The sequence below is a fragment of the Pyrus communis genome, chromosome 2 (genome assembly GCF_041283825.1).
Source record: "Pyrus communis isolate YQ-2024b chromosome 2, ASM4128382v1, whole genome shotgun sequence".
Lineage (NCBI taxonomy): Eukaryota > Viridiplantae > Streptophyta > Magnoliopsida > Rosales > Rosaceae > Pyrus > Pyrus communis.
Genome location: NC_142566.1, coordinates 27,824,895 through 27,844,995, shown reverse-complemented (window position 1 = coordinate 27,844,995; position 20,101 = coordinate 27,824,895). Strand labels below are relative to the sequence as shown.

The window sequence follows — 20,101 nt, the reverse complement described above, 5'->3', positions numbered from 1 at the left end:
GTCTTCAAAGAAACTTGTAGTATGTCCTGATCCTTGAATAGAGTAGCCTCCCCCTAACTTTTTTTAACTAAAAAAGGTGTCATAAAGCTTATGGAATCTAAAACCTAGTATTTATCTTTACATTCGAGATTCTGAACGATGATAATTAGTGCAACTATTTGCACACCTACATTGAGATTTGAGAAGGGGAAAAAGCCATGTTATGTGACAAATCTCTTAAGTATGATGTCCATTTCTCCTTGCTACCACAAGGTTAAAGATGGGGTGTCAATTTTCCCTTCGAGTTTGTGTCTGCCCATGCTGGGTCAATTGCTGAATGAAATAGGGAGGGACACAATTTTACAGGCACAATCTGATGCCCACGCACAACGGTCCAAGGCACAATAACTCTCTCTCTCTCTCCCCTTCCTTCTTTCCCGAAGAGGGTGACCCCCTACACACCCCAAAGGAAAAGATTGAGCATCAAAACTATGGTAAACCCTCTAAATTATTGGGGGAAGACAAAAGCAGGGGAAAGCGACCCTTCCTCTTTCCCCATGTACTACCCAGCAAAAAACTGTCCCGCCCCATTACACAGTCCAGAGGGAAAGAGAGATTAAAGCACAACTAACCCATCACTCCACTACATGTAGGTTCTACCGTTCTTGAGTCCCGGGACTAATTTATCCTCCCTCCAAAACCCACTATTTCTCTTCCTCCTTGGGATTATTGCCCTGCTCCTGCTCTGCCGAGATGCCTAGGCCGGGCCCGAGGCCGTATGAGTGTGTCCGGCGAGCTTGGCATAGCGATAGGCACCAACCCATGAGAGGTTCCATCATTCAGCAGATTTTCAGGTATTGGGTCCTCTTTGTTTCCATGGATTTCTTGGTAAAGGTGTCTGCTTGTTCACATTTTGCTGACCGCCCACCACCTGTTTGATTAGGGTCGTCAATGAGGTTCACAGCTCCGTAACGAAGAAGAACAAGGAATGGCAAGAGAAGCTGCCTTTGGTGGTTTTAAGAGCAGAGGAAATTATGTATTCCAAAGCCAATTCTGAGGTTTTTCTCGTTTCCCTTTCGGTTTTTCATTCGCTCTTTTTGGTTGTTCCGTCGGTCATTTTTTGCTTTGTTTTGTTGAAGGCTGAGTACATGAATCTCGACACGCTATGGGACAGAGCAAATGACGCGGTTAACACGATTATCCGGCGAGATGAGGGCACTGAAACCGGGGAGCTTCTGCCGCCGTGTGTTGAAGGTAACATTGTACTGATTTCTTTGCAGTCTGTTGAATTGAACTGTGAAATTATGCTACTGGGTTGTTCTCATTTTCAATGTATATTAGCTCATTGCTCAAGCTTGGTTTAGTTCGTAAGAAGATATTATTGTGCAGAATGAATACACTAGAGGTGTGATTTGTATGTGTGTTTTGGTTCCTCCTCTTTATGTTGTTCAGCTGCCCTTAATCTGGGTTGCACTCCAGTAAGAGCTTCGAGAAGCCAACGCCACAGTAATCCGAGGAGTTACCTCACTCCAAGAGCTCAAGACCCCGCATCTACCCCTGCTAGGGTTTTGGATAAAACTACAGATGAACAGCGCCCTCAGTTTTCTCCGCATCACTCTAGCAATCAATTGAACTTTGCAAAAGCCTTGAATGTGAGTTCTGTGCATTTGGTCCCAGAATCTTACGGCCGCATCAACCAAAGTACTAACCTCACTAGCCCTCTGAATTACCCTTTTGCACTTGAGAATTTTCCTGCTGGCCATAACCAGTTAGCAACACTGTCAACCAACAATCCCTTGAACTTGGGTTCAGTATATCCATTATATTATGGAACTCACCATCAACCCCAAAAGCTCCAGGTCGGTCATCAGGCTTCAGAAAATACACATTCTATGACTATACATGTTGGTACTCCAATTGTTACATCAGTTGTGGAGCCTATAAAGCAGAACCTTTTCTCCTCTCAAGGTGCTGAAAATGTGTCACACGGATTCACACAAGAAGTCATGGACACCCCGGAGAAGCCACGAGAAACGGAATGTGATTTATCGTTGACGCTGGGTCCTGCTCTCCACCCATCTACTCAAAGAAGCTTGGCCAGTGAAATGGAAGATTTTGGTTCAATAAATTCTCAAGAGTGGGGAAAGTTAAATGATTTTTCTTCACCGAGAAGTAAGGAAATCTGTTTCTTTCCCACAAAGACTGCTTATGATCGCTTTGAGTCCACTTCTAGTATGTGGAATTCAGAGAGCGGTCGGAGTTCTGAGGCAACTATAAGGAAGCGCAAGGCACCTTTTAGTACCAATGAGGAAGATAGACAATTTTGCTGGCAACCAGATGTCATTCCCAACAGGTTTACTGGTCGAACTACAGGGCCTGGTTTGTAGACTCTTTCCCTACTGTAGTATATATGCTTCAAAATCCGAGATGCCAATATATTGTTGAATCCTATTATGAGAGGCTCTTTTCTTATGTAGCTCTGATTGCGAAATTTCTCTAGTTGATTTTAGTTGCTAGTTGCATTAATGGAAAGATGTGAGTTGTAAATGAAACTTGAGTTGGATTCATATCGTAGAACAATGTCCTGGTATCATAACTAAAGCTTGAAACATCGAACTTCCAGATCATTAACACTGCATTGCTTAGACTTATAGTTGAGCGAAAATTCCAGAAAAAAGTGTTGTGGGTTGAGGGTATGAGAGCTATATGGGACCGTGTAAAGATGGAAGTAAAAAGAAGCTTCATTTTTGCAGGACTGTGCTGTGATAAATTGTACTCCTCTTTGAAAAATTGGCATAACGGTCTGGGGCGTCCACACGGATGGCTTCTTTCCATCAACTTCTTTACCGCAGAACCCTAGAAAATTATGTCTTAGGTAATTTATTGTGCATTGTTCGATTCGGATATTAGGTTAGCCGTTCTTATAAGCTTAGATGTTGAGTAATGAGATTCAGTGCTTATCCAGCTCCATTGTGTTATCGATTTCAAGAGAAATTCTTTGCCGTTTTGCTTCGTGTATGATTTTGTCATAGATTTGCCTGATCACTAGCTGAACTCTTTGAAGGGTCTGCAAAGAAGCACTTTTTCCGGCTGGAACGATGTGTAGGGGGTTCTTTTGATACAATGTCGAATCTTCTTAATTACGAGAGAACATTCTTTTTATGTAGCTACGATGTGCTAGTGTATTGGTGCTTCGAGTGTTAGTGTTGTACTGGAGCGTAATGTACCATTCCGATGATATTGTAATGTACTACTCTGACGATTTGAAAAAAAACTGCTTGTACACACAACTATTGAAGAAAAATTTGAGTCAATTGTAACAAAACTCAAGGTTGAAACTTGGTCGAACTAACTGAAGGTCGGAACTTTGTTCGAACGATTACACAGTACAAGTGGAAAGAATGAGAATTCACATGTAAGTGGGGAAATAAATTATTAAACAAAAAGAAGAAATAATTGACATATTTGGAGATCGCGACGTCAATTAAAGAGCCAATTCTCAGAGAGGAAGCACCGGAGGCTGGTGGTGGCGGTGGAGCGGAAGCAGGGGGAGAGTAGGGAAATCCGACGGTGAGAGTGACCTTTTGGCCCCGCTCGTAGTTATCACCAACGGAAGAGATGAAATAGCTTATAAAAACTACATAATAAATGAACATTTATTGTAATATAGCTTATTTTATAAATAAAATAGAGGATTAGACGATATTAATTTCTTGGAAACGACTGCTAAGCTTAAGCGACGAAGGAAATTACTGCTACAAGCGTGGGGATGAGCCCAACGAAAGTACGAAGAGTAGTGGTAGTGAGAGATGAAGCGTGGGAGGATGGTGGTGGAGGAGCTAACAGAGAAGAGGTGGTGGTTGGTGATCCAACGGTGATGCTGACCTTTTGGCCTTGCTCGCAGTGGTCACCAACGGTGCAGATGAAGAAGCGAGAACCGGTAGAATTGAGTTCCGTCCTTACTCCTGGTCCCAGTACGATCCCAGGGTCACTGCAGCTATCATATTCTTCTTTTGTTGCTATTTCCCCCACGTTTCAGTCCAATTCAACACTGCAATGCCAAAAATTCACAACAATAAGTTAACAACAAAGATATATACATATTCATGAACTCGGACGCAAGAGTTGGAAACATGCAACTGTCCTAACTTACGTCTACTTAGGTTAACAACAAAGATATATAAATACTCATATGAACTTGGACACAAGAGCCGGGAACAATTAATGCCCCCCGTTAGCTGACCTAACTCACGTCTAGTTGTTACTGGAAAATGGAAAGCGCACTTACCAACTGTATCTCCTATTTGGAATGTCTTTGAGGCAGCGCAGTCGGAGTAAAAGGAGGTGTATAAGGGCAAGCCACAGCCATACTCACCAACCAAGCCATCATCGTATTAATATCTCCGTGGCTGCCCATTTCCTTACGCCTGGTGAATATTTTGATCGGCCTACGTGTTTTTCGGTGATCTGCAAGTACTTTTTCTTGGATCGACGTACGTGTTTTTCTTTTTTCGTTTATAAATATGCATGCGTACGATTTATGAAATCAATTTTCTAATAAATTAAGCATATATGTTGTATGTGTGGCGGGAAAACCTTGAAAACTTTGAACAAGTTGAATATAACCCTGCATTGCCTGGTGATTTTGATGCACTCTAAAAGGAAAAAGAAGAAAGAAATCACCAAGTTTTACCAGTTCCATCGTCCCAGAGTCAAAGACTTACGGGTTCATTGCGTGACGCCCTTGGACTCCCACACACGACTTGGTCTACGAATCTACGAATCTACGATTTCTTCTTTTTAATTTCTAGTTTTCAAAGAATTAGTATCTTTACAGATCTGTCGCAACGCTACATGCTTGCTATACTTTAAAGTATAAACGCATTGTTTATTCATATTATAACACGTAACTCTAGCCCCAACAACACTCAACCGAAAAATTATTTGATAGGGAAGGAATAAAAAAGAAAACAATTACACATGTGAAAGATGTCTTTTTGCCCTTGACCTTGTCCTTGCCCTCCTAAAAAAGATGGACGTGCTCTAACCTGCCATTTATATTCAGACATGCCCTGGTCTAAAAAGACTCTAATTATACTGACTGCTGTCGTTTGAGTTCAAGTGAGGTATGCAAAAGAGAATGTTTCCAACTTCAAATGTTTACTTAACCCTCGTCACAAACGGGTGCCAAAGCAACGTTACCAAGTTTTGTCACCTTTGCCTAATCCGTGGCTATAAGTATCATATTTTGGCTTTCTCCTTCTGCACAAATATTCAAATATCCAAATCACACCCTGATTAGTACCGTGCCAACTGGATCACATTGACATGAAGCTGGCCAACGTGGCCAGAAGCTAGTCAGTAGCGTTATCGCCGGAACTAAACCTATCGTTCCTAGTCCAACTCTATCCCCACCAGCACCGCGTCGGCCAAACTCCACTTACCAGCTCAAACACCTGTTGCCACCGCTTTTTCTATTTGTTATCTCTAACATGGTCATGTCTTTCTTCTTGTACTTACATCTAAATATTAACTCTATAACGTGTATATTTTTTTATATCAGTAATGCTAATTGATCACATCTATATCGAAAATGATAATACTTGTGTCCTTTACATGGGGGACTTACTTGTTCCACCAATTACGATTAATGAACTTTTACCATCTGAACATCATAATCAAAATCATTTATTCTCTTTATCATCATCTAAAGATTATATGTGCAAAAAAAAAAAAAAAAAAATCATTCAATTTGAGATGTTTTAGCCATTCATATGTATAAAACAAATGGACGGTTCATCATGAGGATGTTGCTTTTTATCGAAACTGTTGATTGGCATAATCGTAACTAAGGGGACACAAGCATTATCCTATAAAATATATGACTGCTTTTGTTAGAAGGTGATCAACCATAACAGATGGTGATGTGTGATTAATTTAAAATATTGTCACTCTAGCCGTTCTAATTTCATGTAAATTCTTCTCTTAATAGAGAAATGATACATAATGTAGAACAAGGAACACCATTCTATATATTAATTTATCAAAATTTTTGTTAAGAAGGTTCTATCGATCATACAATAAAAGCGTTAATCAAACCACATGGAACAAAATTATTTAAACTTATACTGATTGACCAGGCCCAGCTCAATTGACAAAGCTAGGCTTAATTTTGCACATTTGGGGGCCTTATATTCCACATCGCAATTGATATGTAGTAGTACATTTTGTGGGAATGTGAGACCAAATTATGCAAGCGTTTATAAAAAGTTGGGTTATTTTTTATATTATCAATTTGTTTTATAGTAGAATTTTAATTTTCTTCATGGAATCAGAGCAAGTCGGCTCACGTGTGATGTACACTGGGCACATATGCTTCACGTCATCTAATTTATGTTTTTCATGTGTTAGGCTTGAAAATTTGCCACACATGAGGACATGCAAGAATGTGAGAACAAAGTCCCACATCAGTGACAGACCAAAACCATGCAAGGGAATTGAACTACTTTTTATATTACCAATTAATTTTAAGATAAAACCTCATTCAACATTTCCAAAAGAAAACAATATCAATAAACATAATCTGCGGAAACAGCATAACATGAATTGTAAATGAAGTAAGTACATTTAGTTAAAGCTAAGGAAGGAGATGACTAGTGCAGTGCAGAGGATTAGGGCAACAATATTAAGGCTGAGAGAAGAAGCGCCGTTCCATTCCCACCAATGATCATCATCATCGTTATCTCCTGATGAAGAATAATCTCCTCCAATTCTGATAGTCACCTTCTGCCCTAATCTACTGCAGTGACTATCTTCCGTGCATATGAAGTAACGGGTCAAGTTGGACGTCAGTACAATTCTTGTAGGGCTGGAATCATAGAAACCAAGAGGGTTGTCCTTTGAGCAGCTATCGTAATCAGCCTGTGTTACTTCAGCTACTCTGTGTTCCCCGCTCCATTTGAATTCTGCAAAATGATTGAGATATAAAGTTAAGCTGATGTTTATCAGTCAGAAAGGATAAACTCTCTTTGAAGGAAGAGATGATGCGCGGTGAACACCTCACTTATACTCAACTTTCTTCGTTTTTTAATCTCACTTATGGACATTGTTGACTATTAGGGTAACAAGTGGCCCTCTAGAACTTCGATTTTAAGTCCTAACTAACAATTTTGGTCTACTTAAAACCTAAATCAAAGTGATTATTAACCAATTCGAGACTAAAATTTCTAGTCTCGAATGATGATTTAACACCCTAAAACTTCAACCATGTTAACAAATGGGATAAAAGTTGAAGACGAATGAGTATAAATAGGATTTTCTCAACGCGTAATGCTTTTAAAGACATGACGTCATGCACAAAGACGGACTGAATAAAAGGCCAATTTGAATGATGATTTAGAGGTAAGAAAGTCGGTTGTGAACTAATTAACTTACGACTTACCTATTGTATCACCAATCTGAAATCTCTTTGCGTTAGCCCAGGTGGAATAGGCAACAGAGCCAGCTGGAGGAATAGTCCAGCCTAAATCATCCCCAACAGTGTAGGTTTCAGCTGTGGCACCCTTCCACAAGGCCACTACAATAAGAAGCAAGCAACCGATCAATCCCTTTTGACTCACCATTTACCCTAATCTCTTCTTTCTCCTTCGAAGTGTTTTGGTGTATGAATCAGTCATTAATGTCGACTACTTATACCCAAACAGAATAATGAGCAAAAGATAGAGTTCGCAGCGGGTGCCTTTTGGAAGGGAGTTCCTACTGTTTTCAAATAAGGCGGCTGAAGCCAACTTTAACTGATCAGAGGTTTGACCATATTGTATATCGACCTTTTTTCTTTTGAGAATAAAACGTGTTCTTCTGGAAGCAAAGAACAAAACATAAGGATTATTGTACAACCTTAGGATATTATTAATGTGTACCAACGTTGACTTTGAATAGAGAAAGTGATGTACATCAGATGGCTGAAACTAGCTATCAACATTATTGTCACGGACTTGAGATCGGCAAAAATTATGAATTCAAAATGCGAGTAAATTTAAATAGATAAAAATCTGAAATGAGAGAAATTTGGGGTTGGAGACAAATAGTTAGACAAGATTACTCACAAAAAGGGAATGAGATTATTGGAAAGGGTGTAATTAGTTCATATAGTTAAGCAAACGGGACCAAGTGGTATAGCTGAAAGAAAATTGAGATTCTACCAAAAACTAATTGACAATACATGGAGTAACACAACTTGTTTTTAAACCAATGTAAGATCCCTTCTCTAATCAATGTGAGATTCATTCTCAACGCACTTCATCACATGCAGCGAACCCTCTTAGAAATGAAAACTGGATTTGCCTGACTCCTTCAACCTATTGGTCGAGTTACTTTTTTCCACTTGCCTTACAAGTCGAGCCTAGCACATGTGCAATACAAATCGGGTGACGTGGAGCATGTGTGGTATTTGGGCTTGACACATGAGACAACATGCTCTAATACCATGAAGAAAGTTGAGGTTCCACCATAAAATCAATTAACAATATTGAGAGTAGCTCAATTTCTTATAAACTCATACAAGGTCCCTTCTCCCATCAAGGAGGGATTCATTCTTAACAAGCTTCTTCATATGTGGCGGATTTTCAAGCCAAACACGTGAACAACACAAGAAAGGTGATGTACATGGATAACATGTGACCATTGGGTTTCACACGTGGGGCAACCAACTCTGACATTGTGAAGGAAGTTGAGGTTCCATCATAAAACCAACTGGAAAAACAAGGAATAACTCAACTTACCTATAAGCCCGTGCAAATTCTCTTCTCCCATCAATGTGGGATTCACTCTCAATATAGGCATGGTATGAGATGTGCAATGTTTGTTTATTCATTTATATGAATTAATGAGAATAGAGACAAGAAATTTGCATTGTAATATGCATATATCAATAATGATTTGATACTTGACCACACACGATGTACTTATTTAGCTTTGTCAATTTACTGTGATAATGTGTATGCCCTTATTACTATTGATACTCACCCCTCCACAAATATTCTTTTTGTAGGTTTACAAACTAGACATTGGTAAGATAGACGGATGAGATCGAATTAGATAGGAGGGAAGGAATTTTATTTCTTCTTGCAGTTGTAAGAAATTATTGGTTAATTTTACAAGAGGAATTTACTTTCATCCAATTTTAGGTTCTTTTTGTTTATTTAAATTTGACTCACTTCAAATTCGAAATTGCATGACAGTTATCACTAGAACTAACCCTGTTGTTTCCAGTCCAAAATTGCCCCCATCCCCATCGTCGTCGCCAAACTCCGCTTTAGCTGCGACGTCCGTTGCCACCACTTTGTTTGCAATCGTGTCTACTATCATGCTATGTTATTATTAATCCACATGCTGTAATATGATCTTACACATGTCAATTGGCAGCCATTGTGAGACTTGCTTTCGAGGCCCCCTAATTTCATTTTGGACCTCCTAGTTGAGGATTGCTTGTGACTGATTTTACTGGTTACTTGTAATCTCTGATGTACTGTCTGGATTGGGGCTGCTTTGGCTCCAATCTCTGAAGATTACCATCGCAACTTTTCAAAAAGAAAAATAAAATAAAAATGCGTGACTATATGTGATGGTCACACCAAATAACTTATCTTGAATTTTAATTGTACCTCCACATGTGTAACATGTATCATTTTATAAATTTTTACCAATGTATTATTTGACTATTTCTGAGAAGGTGAGTTTTTCTTATCTGATAGGTATGAATAATAGGCGTTAATCATAACGCATGGCTGGTATAGATTTATTGAGCCACAATTTATCCTCGGATTGACTAAAGTCTAAACTGAGCACGACCAAACCCATCTCAATGGACAGAGCTGGCCTTAATTAATTCATCCAAAAAATTCGAGAAGGCTTAAATAGATTAATTTCCCGTGGTGATAGGATAGTCAGAAGATATAGCTCATGTGGTAAAAAATTATTAAGATTGAAACCCCTATAGTGAAGTCCGTAAGGATTGAGGCTCACATGCAAACATAAGGCTATCTTCCGACTGCTCTATCATCATGAAACTAATAATCCAATTAGGCCAAAAAATAAAACCCAAAACTTTCCGAAACATTCGAGCAAATAAAACAAAGTCCAAAACTTCCAACTCTTAATGGAAAATCTTTGCTTTATGATTAATGAAAAGAATCAATCAAAATGATGAACATAATTTCAAAAACACATGAATATAAATTAGGTATTAAGTAGAATTAATTAAGAGAATTTTAACGAAATGCTCCCGGTACTGTTCACTTTAACAAAAAACCACATTTTTACACTAAAAAGTCAATCTTGATACTATTCACTTTACATTTTATTTTGTCTTTATCGTTAAAACTCAAAGTTTTCAAATCATTAGATTTCTATTAATTAAAGCTATAGAAGAAGATGGCCATCGCAGTGAGAGAAGAAGAGGCGTTGCGGTCCCACCAGCGATCATCATCTCAGAAATGTTGATAGTCACCTTCTGCCCTAGATCACTGCAGTGAGTATCTACCGTGCAGAAGAAGTAACTGGTCACGTTGGAAGTCAGTGTAATACTTGCAGGGCTGGAATCATAACTCCACTTGAATACTGCAAAACAATTTTAGAAAAATAAATAAACAGATGTTCACCAATCAAAAGGAGAAATTTTCTTTGCACAAATTCATTTAAAGGGTCGATCCAGGTTCTAATTTGAAGAAATAGAGATCACTCTTATCAAAATCTCTGTCTAGCATCTCTTAGGCCATTGCCTAAACGATAGACGGTTGGTCACTGCCACAATTAATCGTTAGACGTTTGAAAATTAAGAAAGAGTGTCTAAATTGCCTAACTGTCTTAGTTGCGACTCTCACTTAAACACAAAATAGATAACTTTCATTTTGTATTTTATTTTTTTAATAAATTGTAAGACACTTGTTGAATATTTAGATGAAGACTTAGTTTATGCTTGTTTTTCATGTTTTCAATATGTTCTAATACGTTATAATTTATATGTTCTAAATACAATTATCTATTTTTAAGTATAAGTAGACATTTATTTATATGTTATATAATAAAGTTAATATAAAAAATAAAAAAAATAAAAAAAAACCTAGGCCCCCACTCAACTAGTGCCCAGCGCCAACCTTGATAGAGATTAATTTTCTCGATGCAACTTGTCTATAAAGACATGACGTCCTGCACAGAGCTGAACTAATCAGTAAGAAAGAACAAACATTAATGAAGATTTAGAGGAATAAATTTTTAGTTATTTATTGTATCATTAATCTGAAATCTCTGTGTTAGCCCAGGTGGAGTAGGCAGTAGAGCCAGCTGGAGGAATAGTCCATTCCAAATCGATCGTCTCCGACTGTGTAAGTATCAGCTGCGGCACCGCCGAACAAGGCCACTGCAACAAGAAGAAAGCAACCAACCAACCTCATAAGACTCACCATTTCTCTCCTGTGTGTTCTTCTTTACTTCGTCCCTGTCTACAAACCCTAATCTCTTCTTTTACTCTTTGCAAATTTTTTTTTTTTTTTGTTTTTGTGTGTGCAGATGATGATTGATTTAACGTCGGCTACTTATACGAAAGAGAAGGATGACCAAAATCTATAGAATTTTATTATTTTCGACATTTCGAAAGCGAGTTTCATTGTTTTCCAACTTGAACAGATAATCTAGAAGTTTGACCTTCTTATACACGCAAGCGCGCGCGCACTCCACACACACACACACATATATATATATATAAGAAAGTATTATTGACACTCTAAAAATCTCATTCTGTACTTCTCAGAAGTGTATTTTTTTTTTCAAATATAGAAAGTTTGAAGTTTAGAATAAGATTTTTGAAATACCAATAACAATTCTCATATATATATTATTTTCCTTTTAAAAATAGTTTAAGTGTTTTTCTAGAAGCAAAGACCAAAAAGACTTGTATAATATTGTACAATCTGGGAAGAGTCATCAATTTTGGATTTGACCTCAAATTCCCAACAAGATCCTTTCCAAATCCTCTTGATGAGGATCTTGGAGATTCGTGAATCGTGTCTGTTCATCGTATATTGTGTGATCAGTTTTTGTCAGGTACCGTTTGTATTTAATTTTAAATAAAAATATTTAAAATGATCTCTAACCGTATGATGTACGATGAACTGACACGATTCACGAATCTCCAATATTCTCAAAAAGATCGTCCGATGAGGATCCGGATTCCTCAAATTCAACCCTTTTTTTTCCGGGTTTTCTGGGTGCAATTAAGCAAAGCAAATTCAAAAAAAAAAAAAAAAAAAAAAAAAAAAAAAAACTACTTAAGTTCTTCATCATCTTGTTTTTCCATATTTAGTAATTTGTATGTATAGTAAACTCGATCTGTCTCTACTTTTTAGTATCGCCTGTACAACAAGGAATTTATTTTTTATTTTTTATCACGACTCTAAAGTAATGGTGATGCTCATCATCTTATGGATTTGAACCCCGTTAATGACTAATCTAATAAAATCTATCATTTGACCAAAAAAAAAAAGAAAAAGTAATTGTGATGCTCATCACCTTATTTATCATCATTAGATTCATTTAAATTTAGAAATTTGTATAGAGGATAGATACAAATCTTAAAATTTTAATTCATCCAATAATAATAAATAAAATGGTGAGTATTATCACTATTTGAGGGTAGTTAATATTATCATCACTTGAGGGTGTAAACAAAAATACACCCCTTGTAACAATGTGAAGGGTATATTGCCAAGAGACTAAATTGTAATCGGACGAAATGGAATAGGCAGGCATCATGGCCCAAGTCAAATGTTTTGACTTGAACTAGGTGCGTTTTGTATTGTTGCGCTTGGGCTCCAAGATAGGTAGATATCACAACGAGAATGTATATATATTATGGGGTGTGATATCTACACAAACCTCATTTTACTTCTCATATATTTTTTTAATTTTCTACCGTCGGATCGGATGAATTGAAGAAGATCAACAAACATAAATTATCAAGGGTGCGTGAGAAGTAAAATATGGTGCGTGGATAGCACACCCCTAGATTGTATGACTCAACGTAATAAGTAAAAGTGAAACCAAGAACATACAGAAGTTTGTACACCAGCAAAAGGATCAGATTAACCACAAATTTTGTTTGATTGATGATATGAAGATAACAACCGTATTAGCAAAGTTAAAGTTGCTTTTATAGAAAATTTTCATTGTGTTTTTAGGGAATAAAGTTTTATAAATTTTTAGAAATGTCAACAACAGTTAACTACGTAATTATTAACGGGTTTAGTACATATATATAGTTGTTTTTTCGTATGAGTCAAAGTATTTTGAACGTATCAGTTACAAATTAAACATGAGCAATGGAAGAAGAAGAAAAGATTGATCAACGAAACTTGGTAGAAATGTTTAAAACAAAGTTATGCTATGGTCATTTTTATTTCATTTTACGAAACCATGCCAAGTGGGTCTTTCTGCTTTTTGCCACTGTCTTTTAATATTCGTTATTCGTCTCTTTGTCTTAATTGAATAATGTTTCTTTTTTTGTCAAACAAATCTAACTATTGTGTGGCTAAACTGGATTTGTTCTCTCTTTTGAGTCTTGACAACTGAAAGGCTTTGGCATTGAACAAACCCAATTGCAAAAATTAAGCACGTAATATCTTTGACAAAGCAAGAAATTATCTAAGAAGATGAGGGGCACTATGGCACCGTGTCAAACCAAACAAATTAAGTTGTTGAAAGAGTTGGTAAAATTGAAAACGAAGTATATAATATATCTGACTTTGTAGTTCAATTTGTTAGAAACATTCACCTTTGTAGAAATTTTGTTTTTCGACGGTTCATATATATATATATATTGATTTGTATTTTAAAAGAATCAAACAATCTACTTTATTGCATTTAATCTTTACTTTGTTGGAGAGTCTCAAATTTATATTTTATAGAAAAAAATTGTTGAAAAAACTCTGAAGAATTTAATTGAATTCATTTTTGTGTATAATTTCATTGATCATATAGCTGAATGTCAAAATTCAAAACCAAAAATTTATTATTATGTAAAAAAAAAACTGATCAATATCGTATTACAACAATCCCGCTATAGCTGTCTAATTGAATGAATCACATCACACAAGATTTAAAACTAGATACCGCCCCGGAAAATAATCTAAAACAACAAAGCTAGAGCAATGGACAAAAAGGTAGCGGAAAGGCCAGCGGCGCCGAGAGAAGCTGCTGCATTTGGTGGTGCTGCACCACCTTCAGGTGTCGGTGACGACGGAGTAGTTGGGGTGGTTGGAGTTCCAGATGGAGGGGTGGCACTAGAGCCTGGAGGGGTGGCACTGCTGCCTGGAGGAGTGGCGGTGGTGCTGCCGGCGGTGACATTGATGGCAAGCTTTTGGCCTCCGGCACAGTGGCCGGTGAAAGTGCAGATGAAGAAATTCTCGCCGGTGGTGTTGAGAGTGATTCTCGTTGGTGGGTTCCTGAACAGAGCGAGGTTGTTGTTGGTGTTGCATGAGTCGTAGTTTGCCTTGGTCACCACTGCCACGTCGTGTGTTCCGTTCAAATAGTTGAACACTGCACAATAAAAAAAAACGGAATCAACACCTTAAAGACTAATTAATTTAAAATAAAAAACGTAAATTGTTTACGAGGCAAAAAATCTGAACTATTTTGATTTGCGTGACAAGAGATCGAACTCAAAAATAAGGATGGATACATTGTTCGAACCAATTGACTTGTATTTGTGCATGTTTTGATATCTTAGGGCAATTTTGAGGTTTGATTTTTTTTTTTTTCTTTTCAAAAAGAGTTGGTGGCTTCGTCACGACATACCACCCTTTCTAGGCCGGAGTACTCTTAGAGCATTCAGGCATAAATACTTTCCAGAAAAACAATCCCAAAAAGACCATATTTAGCGCAAGTGAGGCTTACCTAGAGTGTCACCAACCAAAAAGGTCTTGTTAGCAGCCCAAGTTTGGTAAGAGCCTGGAGGGAGGACGGTCCATCCGGAGTTGTTGCCAACGGTCCAATTGACAGGTGCTCTTGTGGAGCTTGGTGTTGGTGCTGGGGAAGCAGCAGGGGTAGGAGTACTAGTACTCGGAGCCGGTGCCGGAACAGAGGTCGGTGGTGAAGGTGAAGGGGGAGGAGAGGTAGTACTTGGAGCCGGTGCTGGAACAGAGGCCGGTGGTGAAGGTGGAGGAGGAGGAGTAGTACTTGGAGCCGGAGCCGGAGAAGAAGCTCCGTTCACATTGATGGACAATTTCTGACCGGCACTGCAATGGCCAGCGAAGGTGCAGATGTAGTAATGCTCCCCTGAAGAACTAAGAGTGATATTTGTAGGGCTGGCAGTCTCCAAAGTAATGGGACTAGTTACATTGCAAGCATCAAAAGCTGCCTTTGTCACTTCCGCCACGTCATGACTTCCGCTCGTAAATGTGAATACTACAAAGCACAAAGTTCAAGAAATTAGTACGAAACATTGAATTAAGTTCACATAAACAAAATGATCATCAAACGAAAACTTATTTAGTTGAAATTAGTATGAAACATATAACTAAGTGTATAAAAACAAAATAGTTATCAAAAGGCGCTCATTTAGTTGAAATTATATATACCAAGAGTGTCGCCGACAACGAAGGTTTTGTTGGCAGCCCATGTAGCATAAGCTGCGGCACCACCGGGAGGGACAACCCAACTCAACCCATCGCCCACTTGGTAAGTAGTTGCCGCTGCAGCCGAGCTCATTAGCAAAGCGGCCGCTGCCATGGCTGCGAAAAACGCCATGTTTGTGTTCCTTGCCATTGCCCTTGTGTTCTTTGAAGGTCAGGTCGCCCCAGTTTTTTTCCTACTCCTTTTTTTTTTTCCTCTGTCTGAAAACTAATAAAAGGTTTTGGTTTTTAGACTGTCATCCCTTCCTTTATATAGAGGAAGGCTTTGTGCTGACCACTAATTTTGGCTGTTTCGGGCCGTTGGATGGATGCCACGTCTGATGTTCTGTGAGTAATATGGACGGTTCAGATTTGGATGCCAAGTCTGCCGAGACATGGGACTTGTGGAAACTCAGATTTCCGCGTGAGAGTCTGATAGCTTAGACTAGTCATTGCTTATATGTCTAGAAAGAATAGTTAATGGAAATCTTTAAGGGTAGGGAATTTTTTTTATTGTATAAAATGGGAATTAGTCGTGGAGTTCACGTTACATCAAATTTTAATGATCCAAACAATTTATTTTTCAAGTTGCACTTCATAGATCATCCTTACAAAGTATTAGCCAAATTGGAAATGTTTAAGACATCTAATTGAGTTCAAAGAAATTAATGAATACTTTGTTATATAAGAAACAATGAAATTTTATCTTGATAATTAAATAAGCAAATTGTTTTGGTTTGAATTGAATTTTTGTAAGGATGATTTATGAAACGAGATTTACAAAATAAATAATTTGGATCGTTGAAGTTCAATATGAAGTGGACACACACATGATCTCATTTAAAAAAAAAATAGCAATTCCTCTGCATAAAAGGCCTAATAGTTAATAACTTAAACAAGTGAGAAAAATCGACAGCTACCGAAGAAAAAAGGGTAAAAGGAAGGACTCGTAACAAGTTTCCAAGGAAATTTCCTAATAAATAATTAAGTAGTTTAATTTTTTTAATATAAAGGAAAATTGGAGAAATGTGAACGATGGAAATTGTCAAACCTAGACTGTAGCAGTAGTTGGCCGATGTGGACTCGTTAAAGCCTATTGTTGTGCGACACTTCCTACGTTTTTAGGTTTTCCTTTTATGACTAAAAATTTGAGTCAATAAACGTAATGATGATTTAATACGATGGATGAGTGTGGCGTTGGACGACGGGTATGACTAATTTTGAGTTTGATCGGAAAAGGTTAAAGACATTTCAATCCATTTTTTATTACAATCAAATAACATAAGTTTTCATAAAATTTTAAACTAGAGAATCACTCATGTTTTTATCAGCTTCGTGCTTCAAACCGAAGATCATGAAGAAGCTTGACTTAAAATTCTACTACAATTCCACTACATCACTTGCTGTGATTATTTTAATTTATTAGGGTTCACGATTGTTTTTCTTGTTCATAATCAGTTCACCAAAAAAAAAAAAAAAAAAAAAAAGTTATATATTTATATATACAACTTTTAACTCAATAAGAGAATGAAAAGATGTATGTTCGCGTGGTATAGCCGTCTAGACAATTTGATTTATTAACAAGCATAAATAATTCTAAAATAAACGATCAAGTAAACGAACTTACAATGATAAACTGTTTTCTTCTCCTCGTTCCTACAACTCACCTCAAGTATCCACTTGTTTATCTAAGGAGTTATTAATTCATTTCATTCCAATCTTAGATACCAAACAAAGTCTTACGCTTTGATTTTCATAAAAAATACTTCCATATCTCGTTGCTAATATATATGATAATATCCTTCTCTCCAGCTCTTGCTCCACAGGCGTTGTGGGATGAGGAACAGAGAGGGAGAAAGTCATCAATGGCCATTGTTCAATCCTTCCGAATACTTGCAATAACCAAAGACAACCCGTGGTATTGATCCACATTGCTAGAACTTTAACATTACCGGAAAGCCAGAATATTTGCAGTGTTAGTGAAACTGCACTACAGAGCCAGAATATATACAAAGTTAAAAAGCCAGGAATAATAATCAAACTTGTTACTTAAAAGGAGCAAAGTGGCCTGCTTTAATTTGCTCATAGGCTTCTTGAGGTTTTGTTCATTTTTTAGAGGTTTTTTTTAGCTAAAATGGTCGTTGAGATTGACATAACTTTTCATTTTGGTCCTTGAGACTGAAAATCGATAGAAGTGGTCCTTGAGTTTGTCCGTCGTCAATCATTTTCATCATACCGTGAAAAATCTCCATTAAATTGAGAGTATTTGTGTCCAATCAACTTCTCTACTTGCTTTTCCATTTAATGGAGATTTTTTCACGAAATAACCAAAATGATTGACGGTGAACAAACTCAGAGACCACTTATATCGATTTTCAAAGTCATGAGTCAAAGTAAAGAGTTATGCCAATCTTAGAGACCATTTTGACGAAAAAGTTTTTTTTTAAGACTATATACTGCTTCAATTCCCAAAACTATTTACCTAATATTGCAGGGTTCCCTTAAGAGCAACTCCAGCGTGGGAGCCCTCCCCTTAGGCTATTCACTATTCAATCCACCTGGTGAACAGTAACTGCCCTTAATGAACAATAATCGCCTTTTGCATCTCCACCGTTGCACTTCAATAGCCCTGGCAATATGCAATAAAATATTAGTATTTTTTTTATTTATAAAATAATACAAAATAATTTTAATTGTAATTTTGGATAAAATTTTTAATCGTTCTCATTGCACCATGTGTCATTATCCGAAGTATTATTAAATAATACAAAATATTTATAATTGTAATTTCGGATAAGATTTTTAATTGTTCTCGTTGCGCCACGTGTCATTATCCGAAGTATTATTAAATTTGAGAGAAAGAAAGAAAGGAATGTGATTGAAAGTAGTTGAGAAATTTTGAATTGTGGCGTAAGGTAGATGATAATGAGAAGGTATTTATAGAAAAGTAAAATTAATTTTTTTTTTTAAATTTCAGATTTTTTTCTGAATTTTTTACAATTTTTTTAAAATTTTATTCAACTAATTAATCTCTGTCGTTGGATATAAAAAAAACTTGAATTCCAACACTCCAGATTGTGCCACGTGTCACAACGATAACTTTTCTTAATTTTAAAACTATTTTTTCTTTTATTTTTGTATTTATAAAGCAGATTAATATCAACCGTCGATCTCAGATCGAACGGTTGATATTAAATAACATTTTTTAAAATTTTTTTTTACCTTTGAGATCGAACGGTCCAAGTTAAAGAGCCGTTGAGATCGAACGGACCGTGGGAAGCCACGTGGCTTCCCAACGGTAACATTTGAATCTGAAAAAGTGGGCTGATTTTTCTGAAAATGTGTCGGCAACGTGCCCCCAAGCGCGAGTGGGGTGCACGCGCCTGACAAAAAAAAATAAAAAAAGGCCTGATGCCAGGTTGAGGTCAGCCCTGGCGTCACATCTACTCGGGCGCTTGGGCTGGCAATTCTTCATAGGCCCGGAGCTCGGGCCTCCACCTCCACTCGGGCTCCTTCACGCTGGAGCCGATCCACAGGGCCTCGGACCCTTTTCTCTGGGCTGTCCCCTGAGCAATCCACCACTGTGGAGTTGCTCTAAGTTATAAAGGACTATATAATTGTTTTTTTTTTTTTTTTTATTACAATTGATATTCTATACTAAGAAGAATGAGTTAAAAAAGAAAGACCCTAATCGTTAGACAATCCACCACTTGTAACACTAGATCGATTTCATTTCACTAGCAAAGATAAGGAAGGATATGATTTGTCGTGGGTTGGTGAAATTTGGGGGTAGAGTTGCCATGGCTTCAGGAGAAAGGGGAGGGAGGTGGTTGGTGGACGTATAGCAGCTGTGTTCTTAGTGAGAGAGAAGGTGCATGTTTGGAAACTAGTAAAAGAGAAAAATGGTGTGTTTGGTTAGAAAGATAGTGAGAGTTTGGGGAGAGTTTTATTTGATAGGTGTGATGATCAGTAACTTAAGTACTTTCTAGTGAGTGCCCAAGTATCATCTTGTGCTTAGAATTATATTCATTGCAATTGATTAGTTTAAGCAAGGAGACTTTGCTCCAACTACCAAACTCCATGGTTTATTTATTTGTTTTATATAATTTTGATTAACCCAACTCCATCGTTTGTTTCCAAGAACTTTCCAAGTGACTGAATGTTGCCTGGAGCAAAGTTTATTTCTCTGGAAAAGGATACTCGACGGATCCTTGTTTTAGGAATCTTAGGGATTTTGTGATCGTGATCGTTCATCATACATCATACATCATGCAATTATAAATCATTTCAAAATTTAAAATTTAAAATTAAATATAAATATTACCTAACGAAAACCGACCGCACGATGTACGATGAAAGATCACGATCGCGGGATCCTTAGGATCCCTAGGAAAAGGATTCAGCGAGGATCCATTTCCTATTTCTGTAATCCAGTTTGGAGTTTTATGATATATAAATAT

General features: G+C 37.3%; 3 protein-coding genes across 4 annotated transcripts; 1 reads left to right on the top strand and 2 right to left on the bottom strand.

Annotated features, from left to right (window-relative positions):
- Positions 1 to 254: 254 nt before the first annotated feature.
- Positions 255 to 3,304, top strand: LOC137747545 (uncharacterized). 2 transcript variants are annotated; one of them, XM_088690056.1, is made up of 5 exons: positions 351 to 833; positions 923 to 1,037; positions 1,119 to 1,233; positions 1,432 to 2,358; positions 2,733 to 3,304. In XM_088690056.1, the coding sequence occupies exons 1-5, from the start codon at positions 733 to 735 to the stop codon at positions 2,837 to 2,839; spliced, it is 1,365 nt and encodes a 454-aa protein (XP_088546182.1). In that variant the 5' UTR covers positions 351 to 732; the 3' UTR covers positions 2,840 to 3,304. The 2 variants fall into 2 exon arrangements, with proteins under 2 accessions (XP_068343776.2, XP_088546182.1); XM_068487675.2 differs by lacking the exon at positions 2,733 to 3,304 and having other exon boundaries at positions 255 to 833; positions 1,432 to 2,531.
- A 3,169-nt stretch (positions 3,305 to 6,473) lies between these two features.
- On the bottom strand, positions 6,474 to 7,656 carry LOC137747547 (umecyanin). The gene is made up of 2 exons (XM_068487676.2): positions 7,421 to 7,656; positions 6,474 to 6,944 (listed from the first exon to the last, which is right to left on the bottom strand). The coding sequence occupies exons 1-2, from the start codon at positions 7,599 to 7,601 to the stop codon at positions 6,607 to 6,609; spliced, it is 519 nt and encodes a 172-aa protein (XP_068343777.1). The 5' UTR covers positions 7,602 to 7,656; the 3' UTR covers positions 6,474 to 6,606.
- A 6,361-nt stretch (positions 7,657 to 14,017) lies between these two features.
- LOC137748260 (blue copper protein-like) lies at positions 14,018 to 15,890 on the bottom strand. The gene is made up of 3 exons (XM_068488386.2): positions 15,609 to 15,890; positions 14,926 to 15,435; positions 14,018 to 14,568 (listed from the first exon to the last, which is right to left on the bottom strand). The coding sequence occupies exons 1-3, from the start codon at positions 15,793 to 15,795 to the stop codon at positions 14,159 to 14,161; spliced, it is 1,107 nt and encodes a 368-aa protein (XP_068344487.2). The 5' UTR covers positions 15,796 to 15,890; the 3' UTR covers positions 14,018 to 14,158.
- Between the last annotated feature and the right edge of the window lie 4,211 nt (positions 15,891 to 20,101).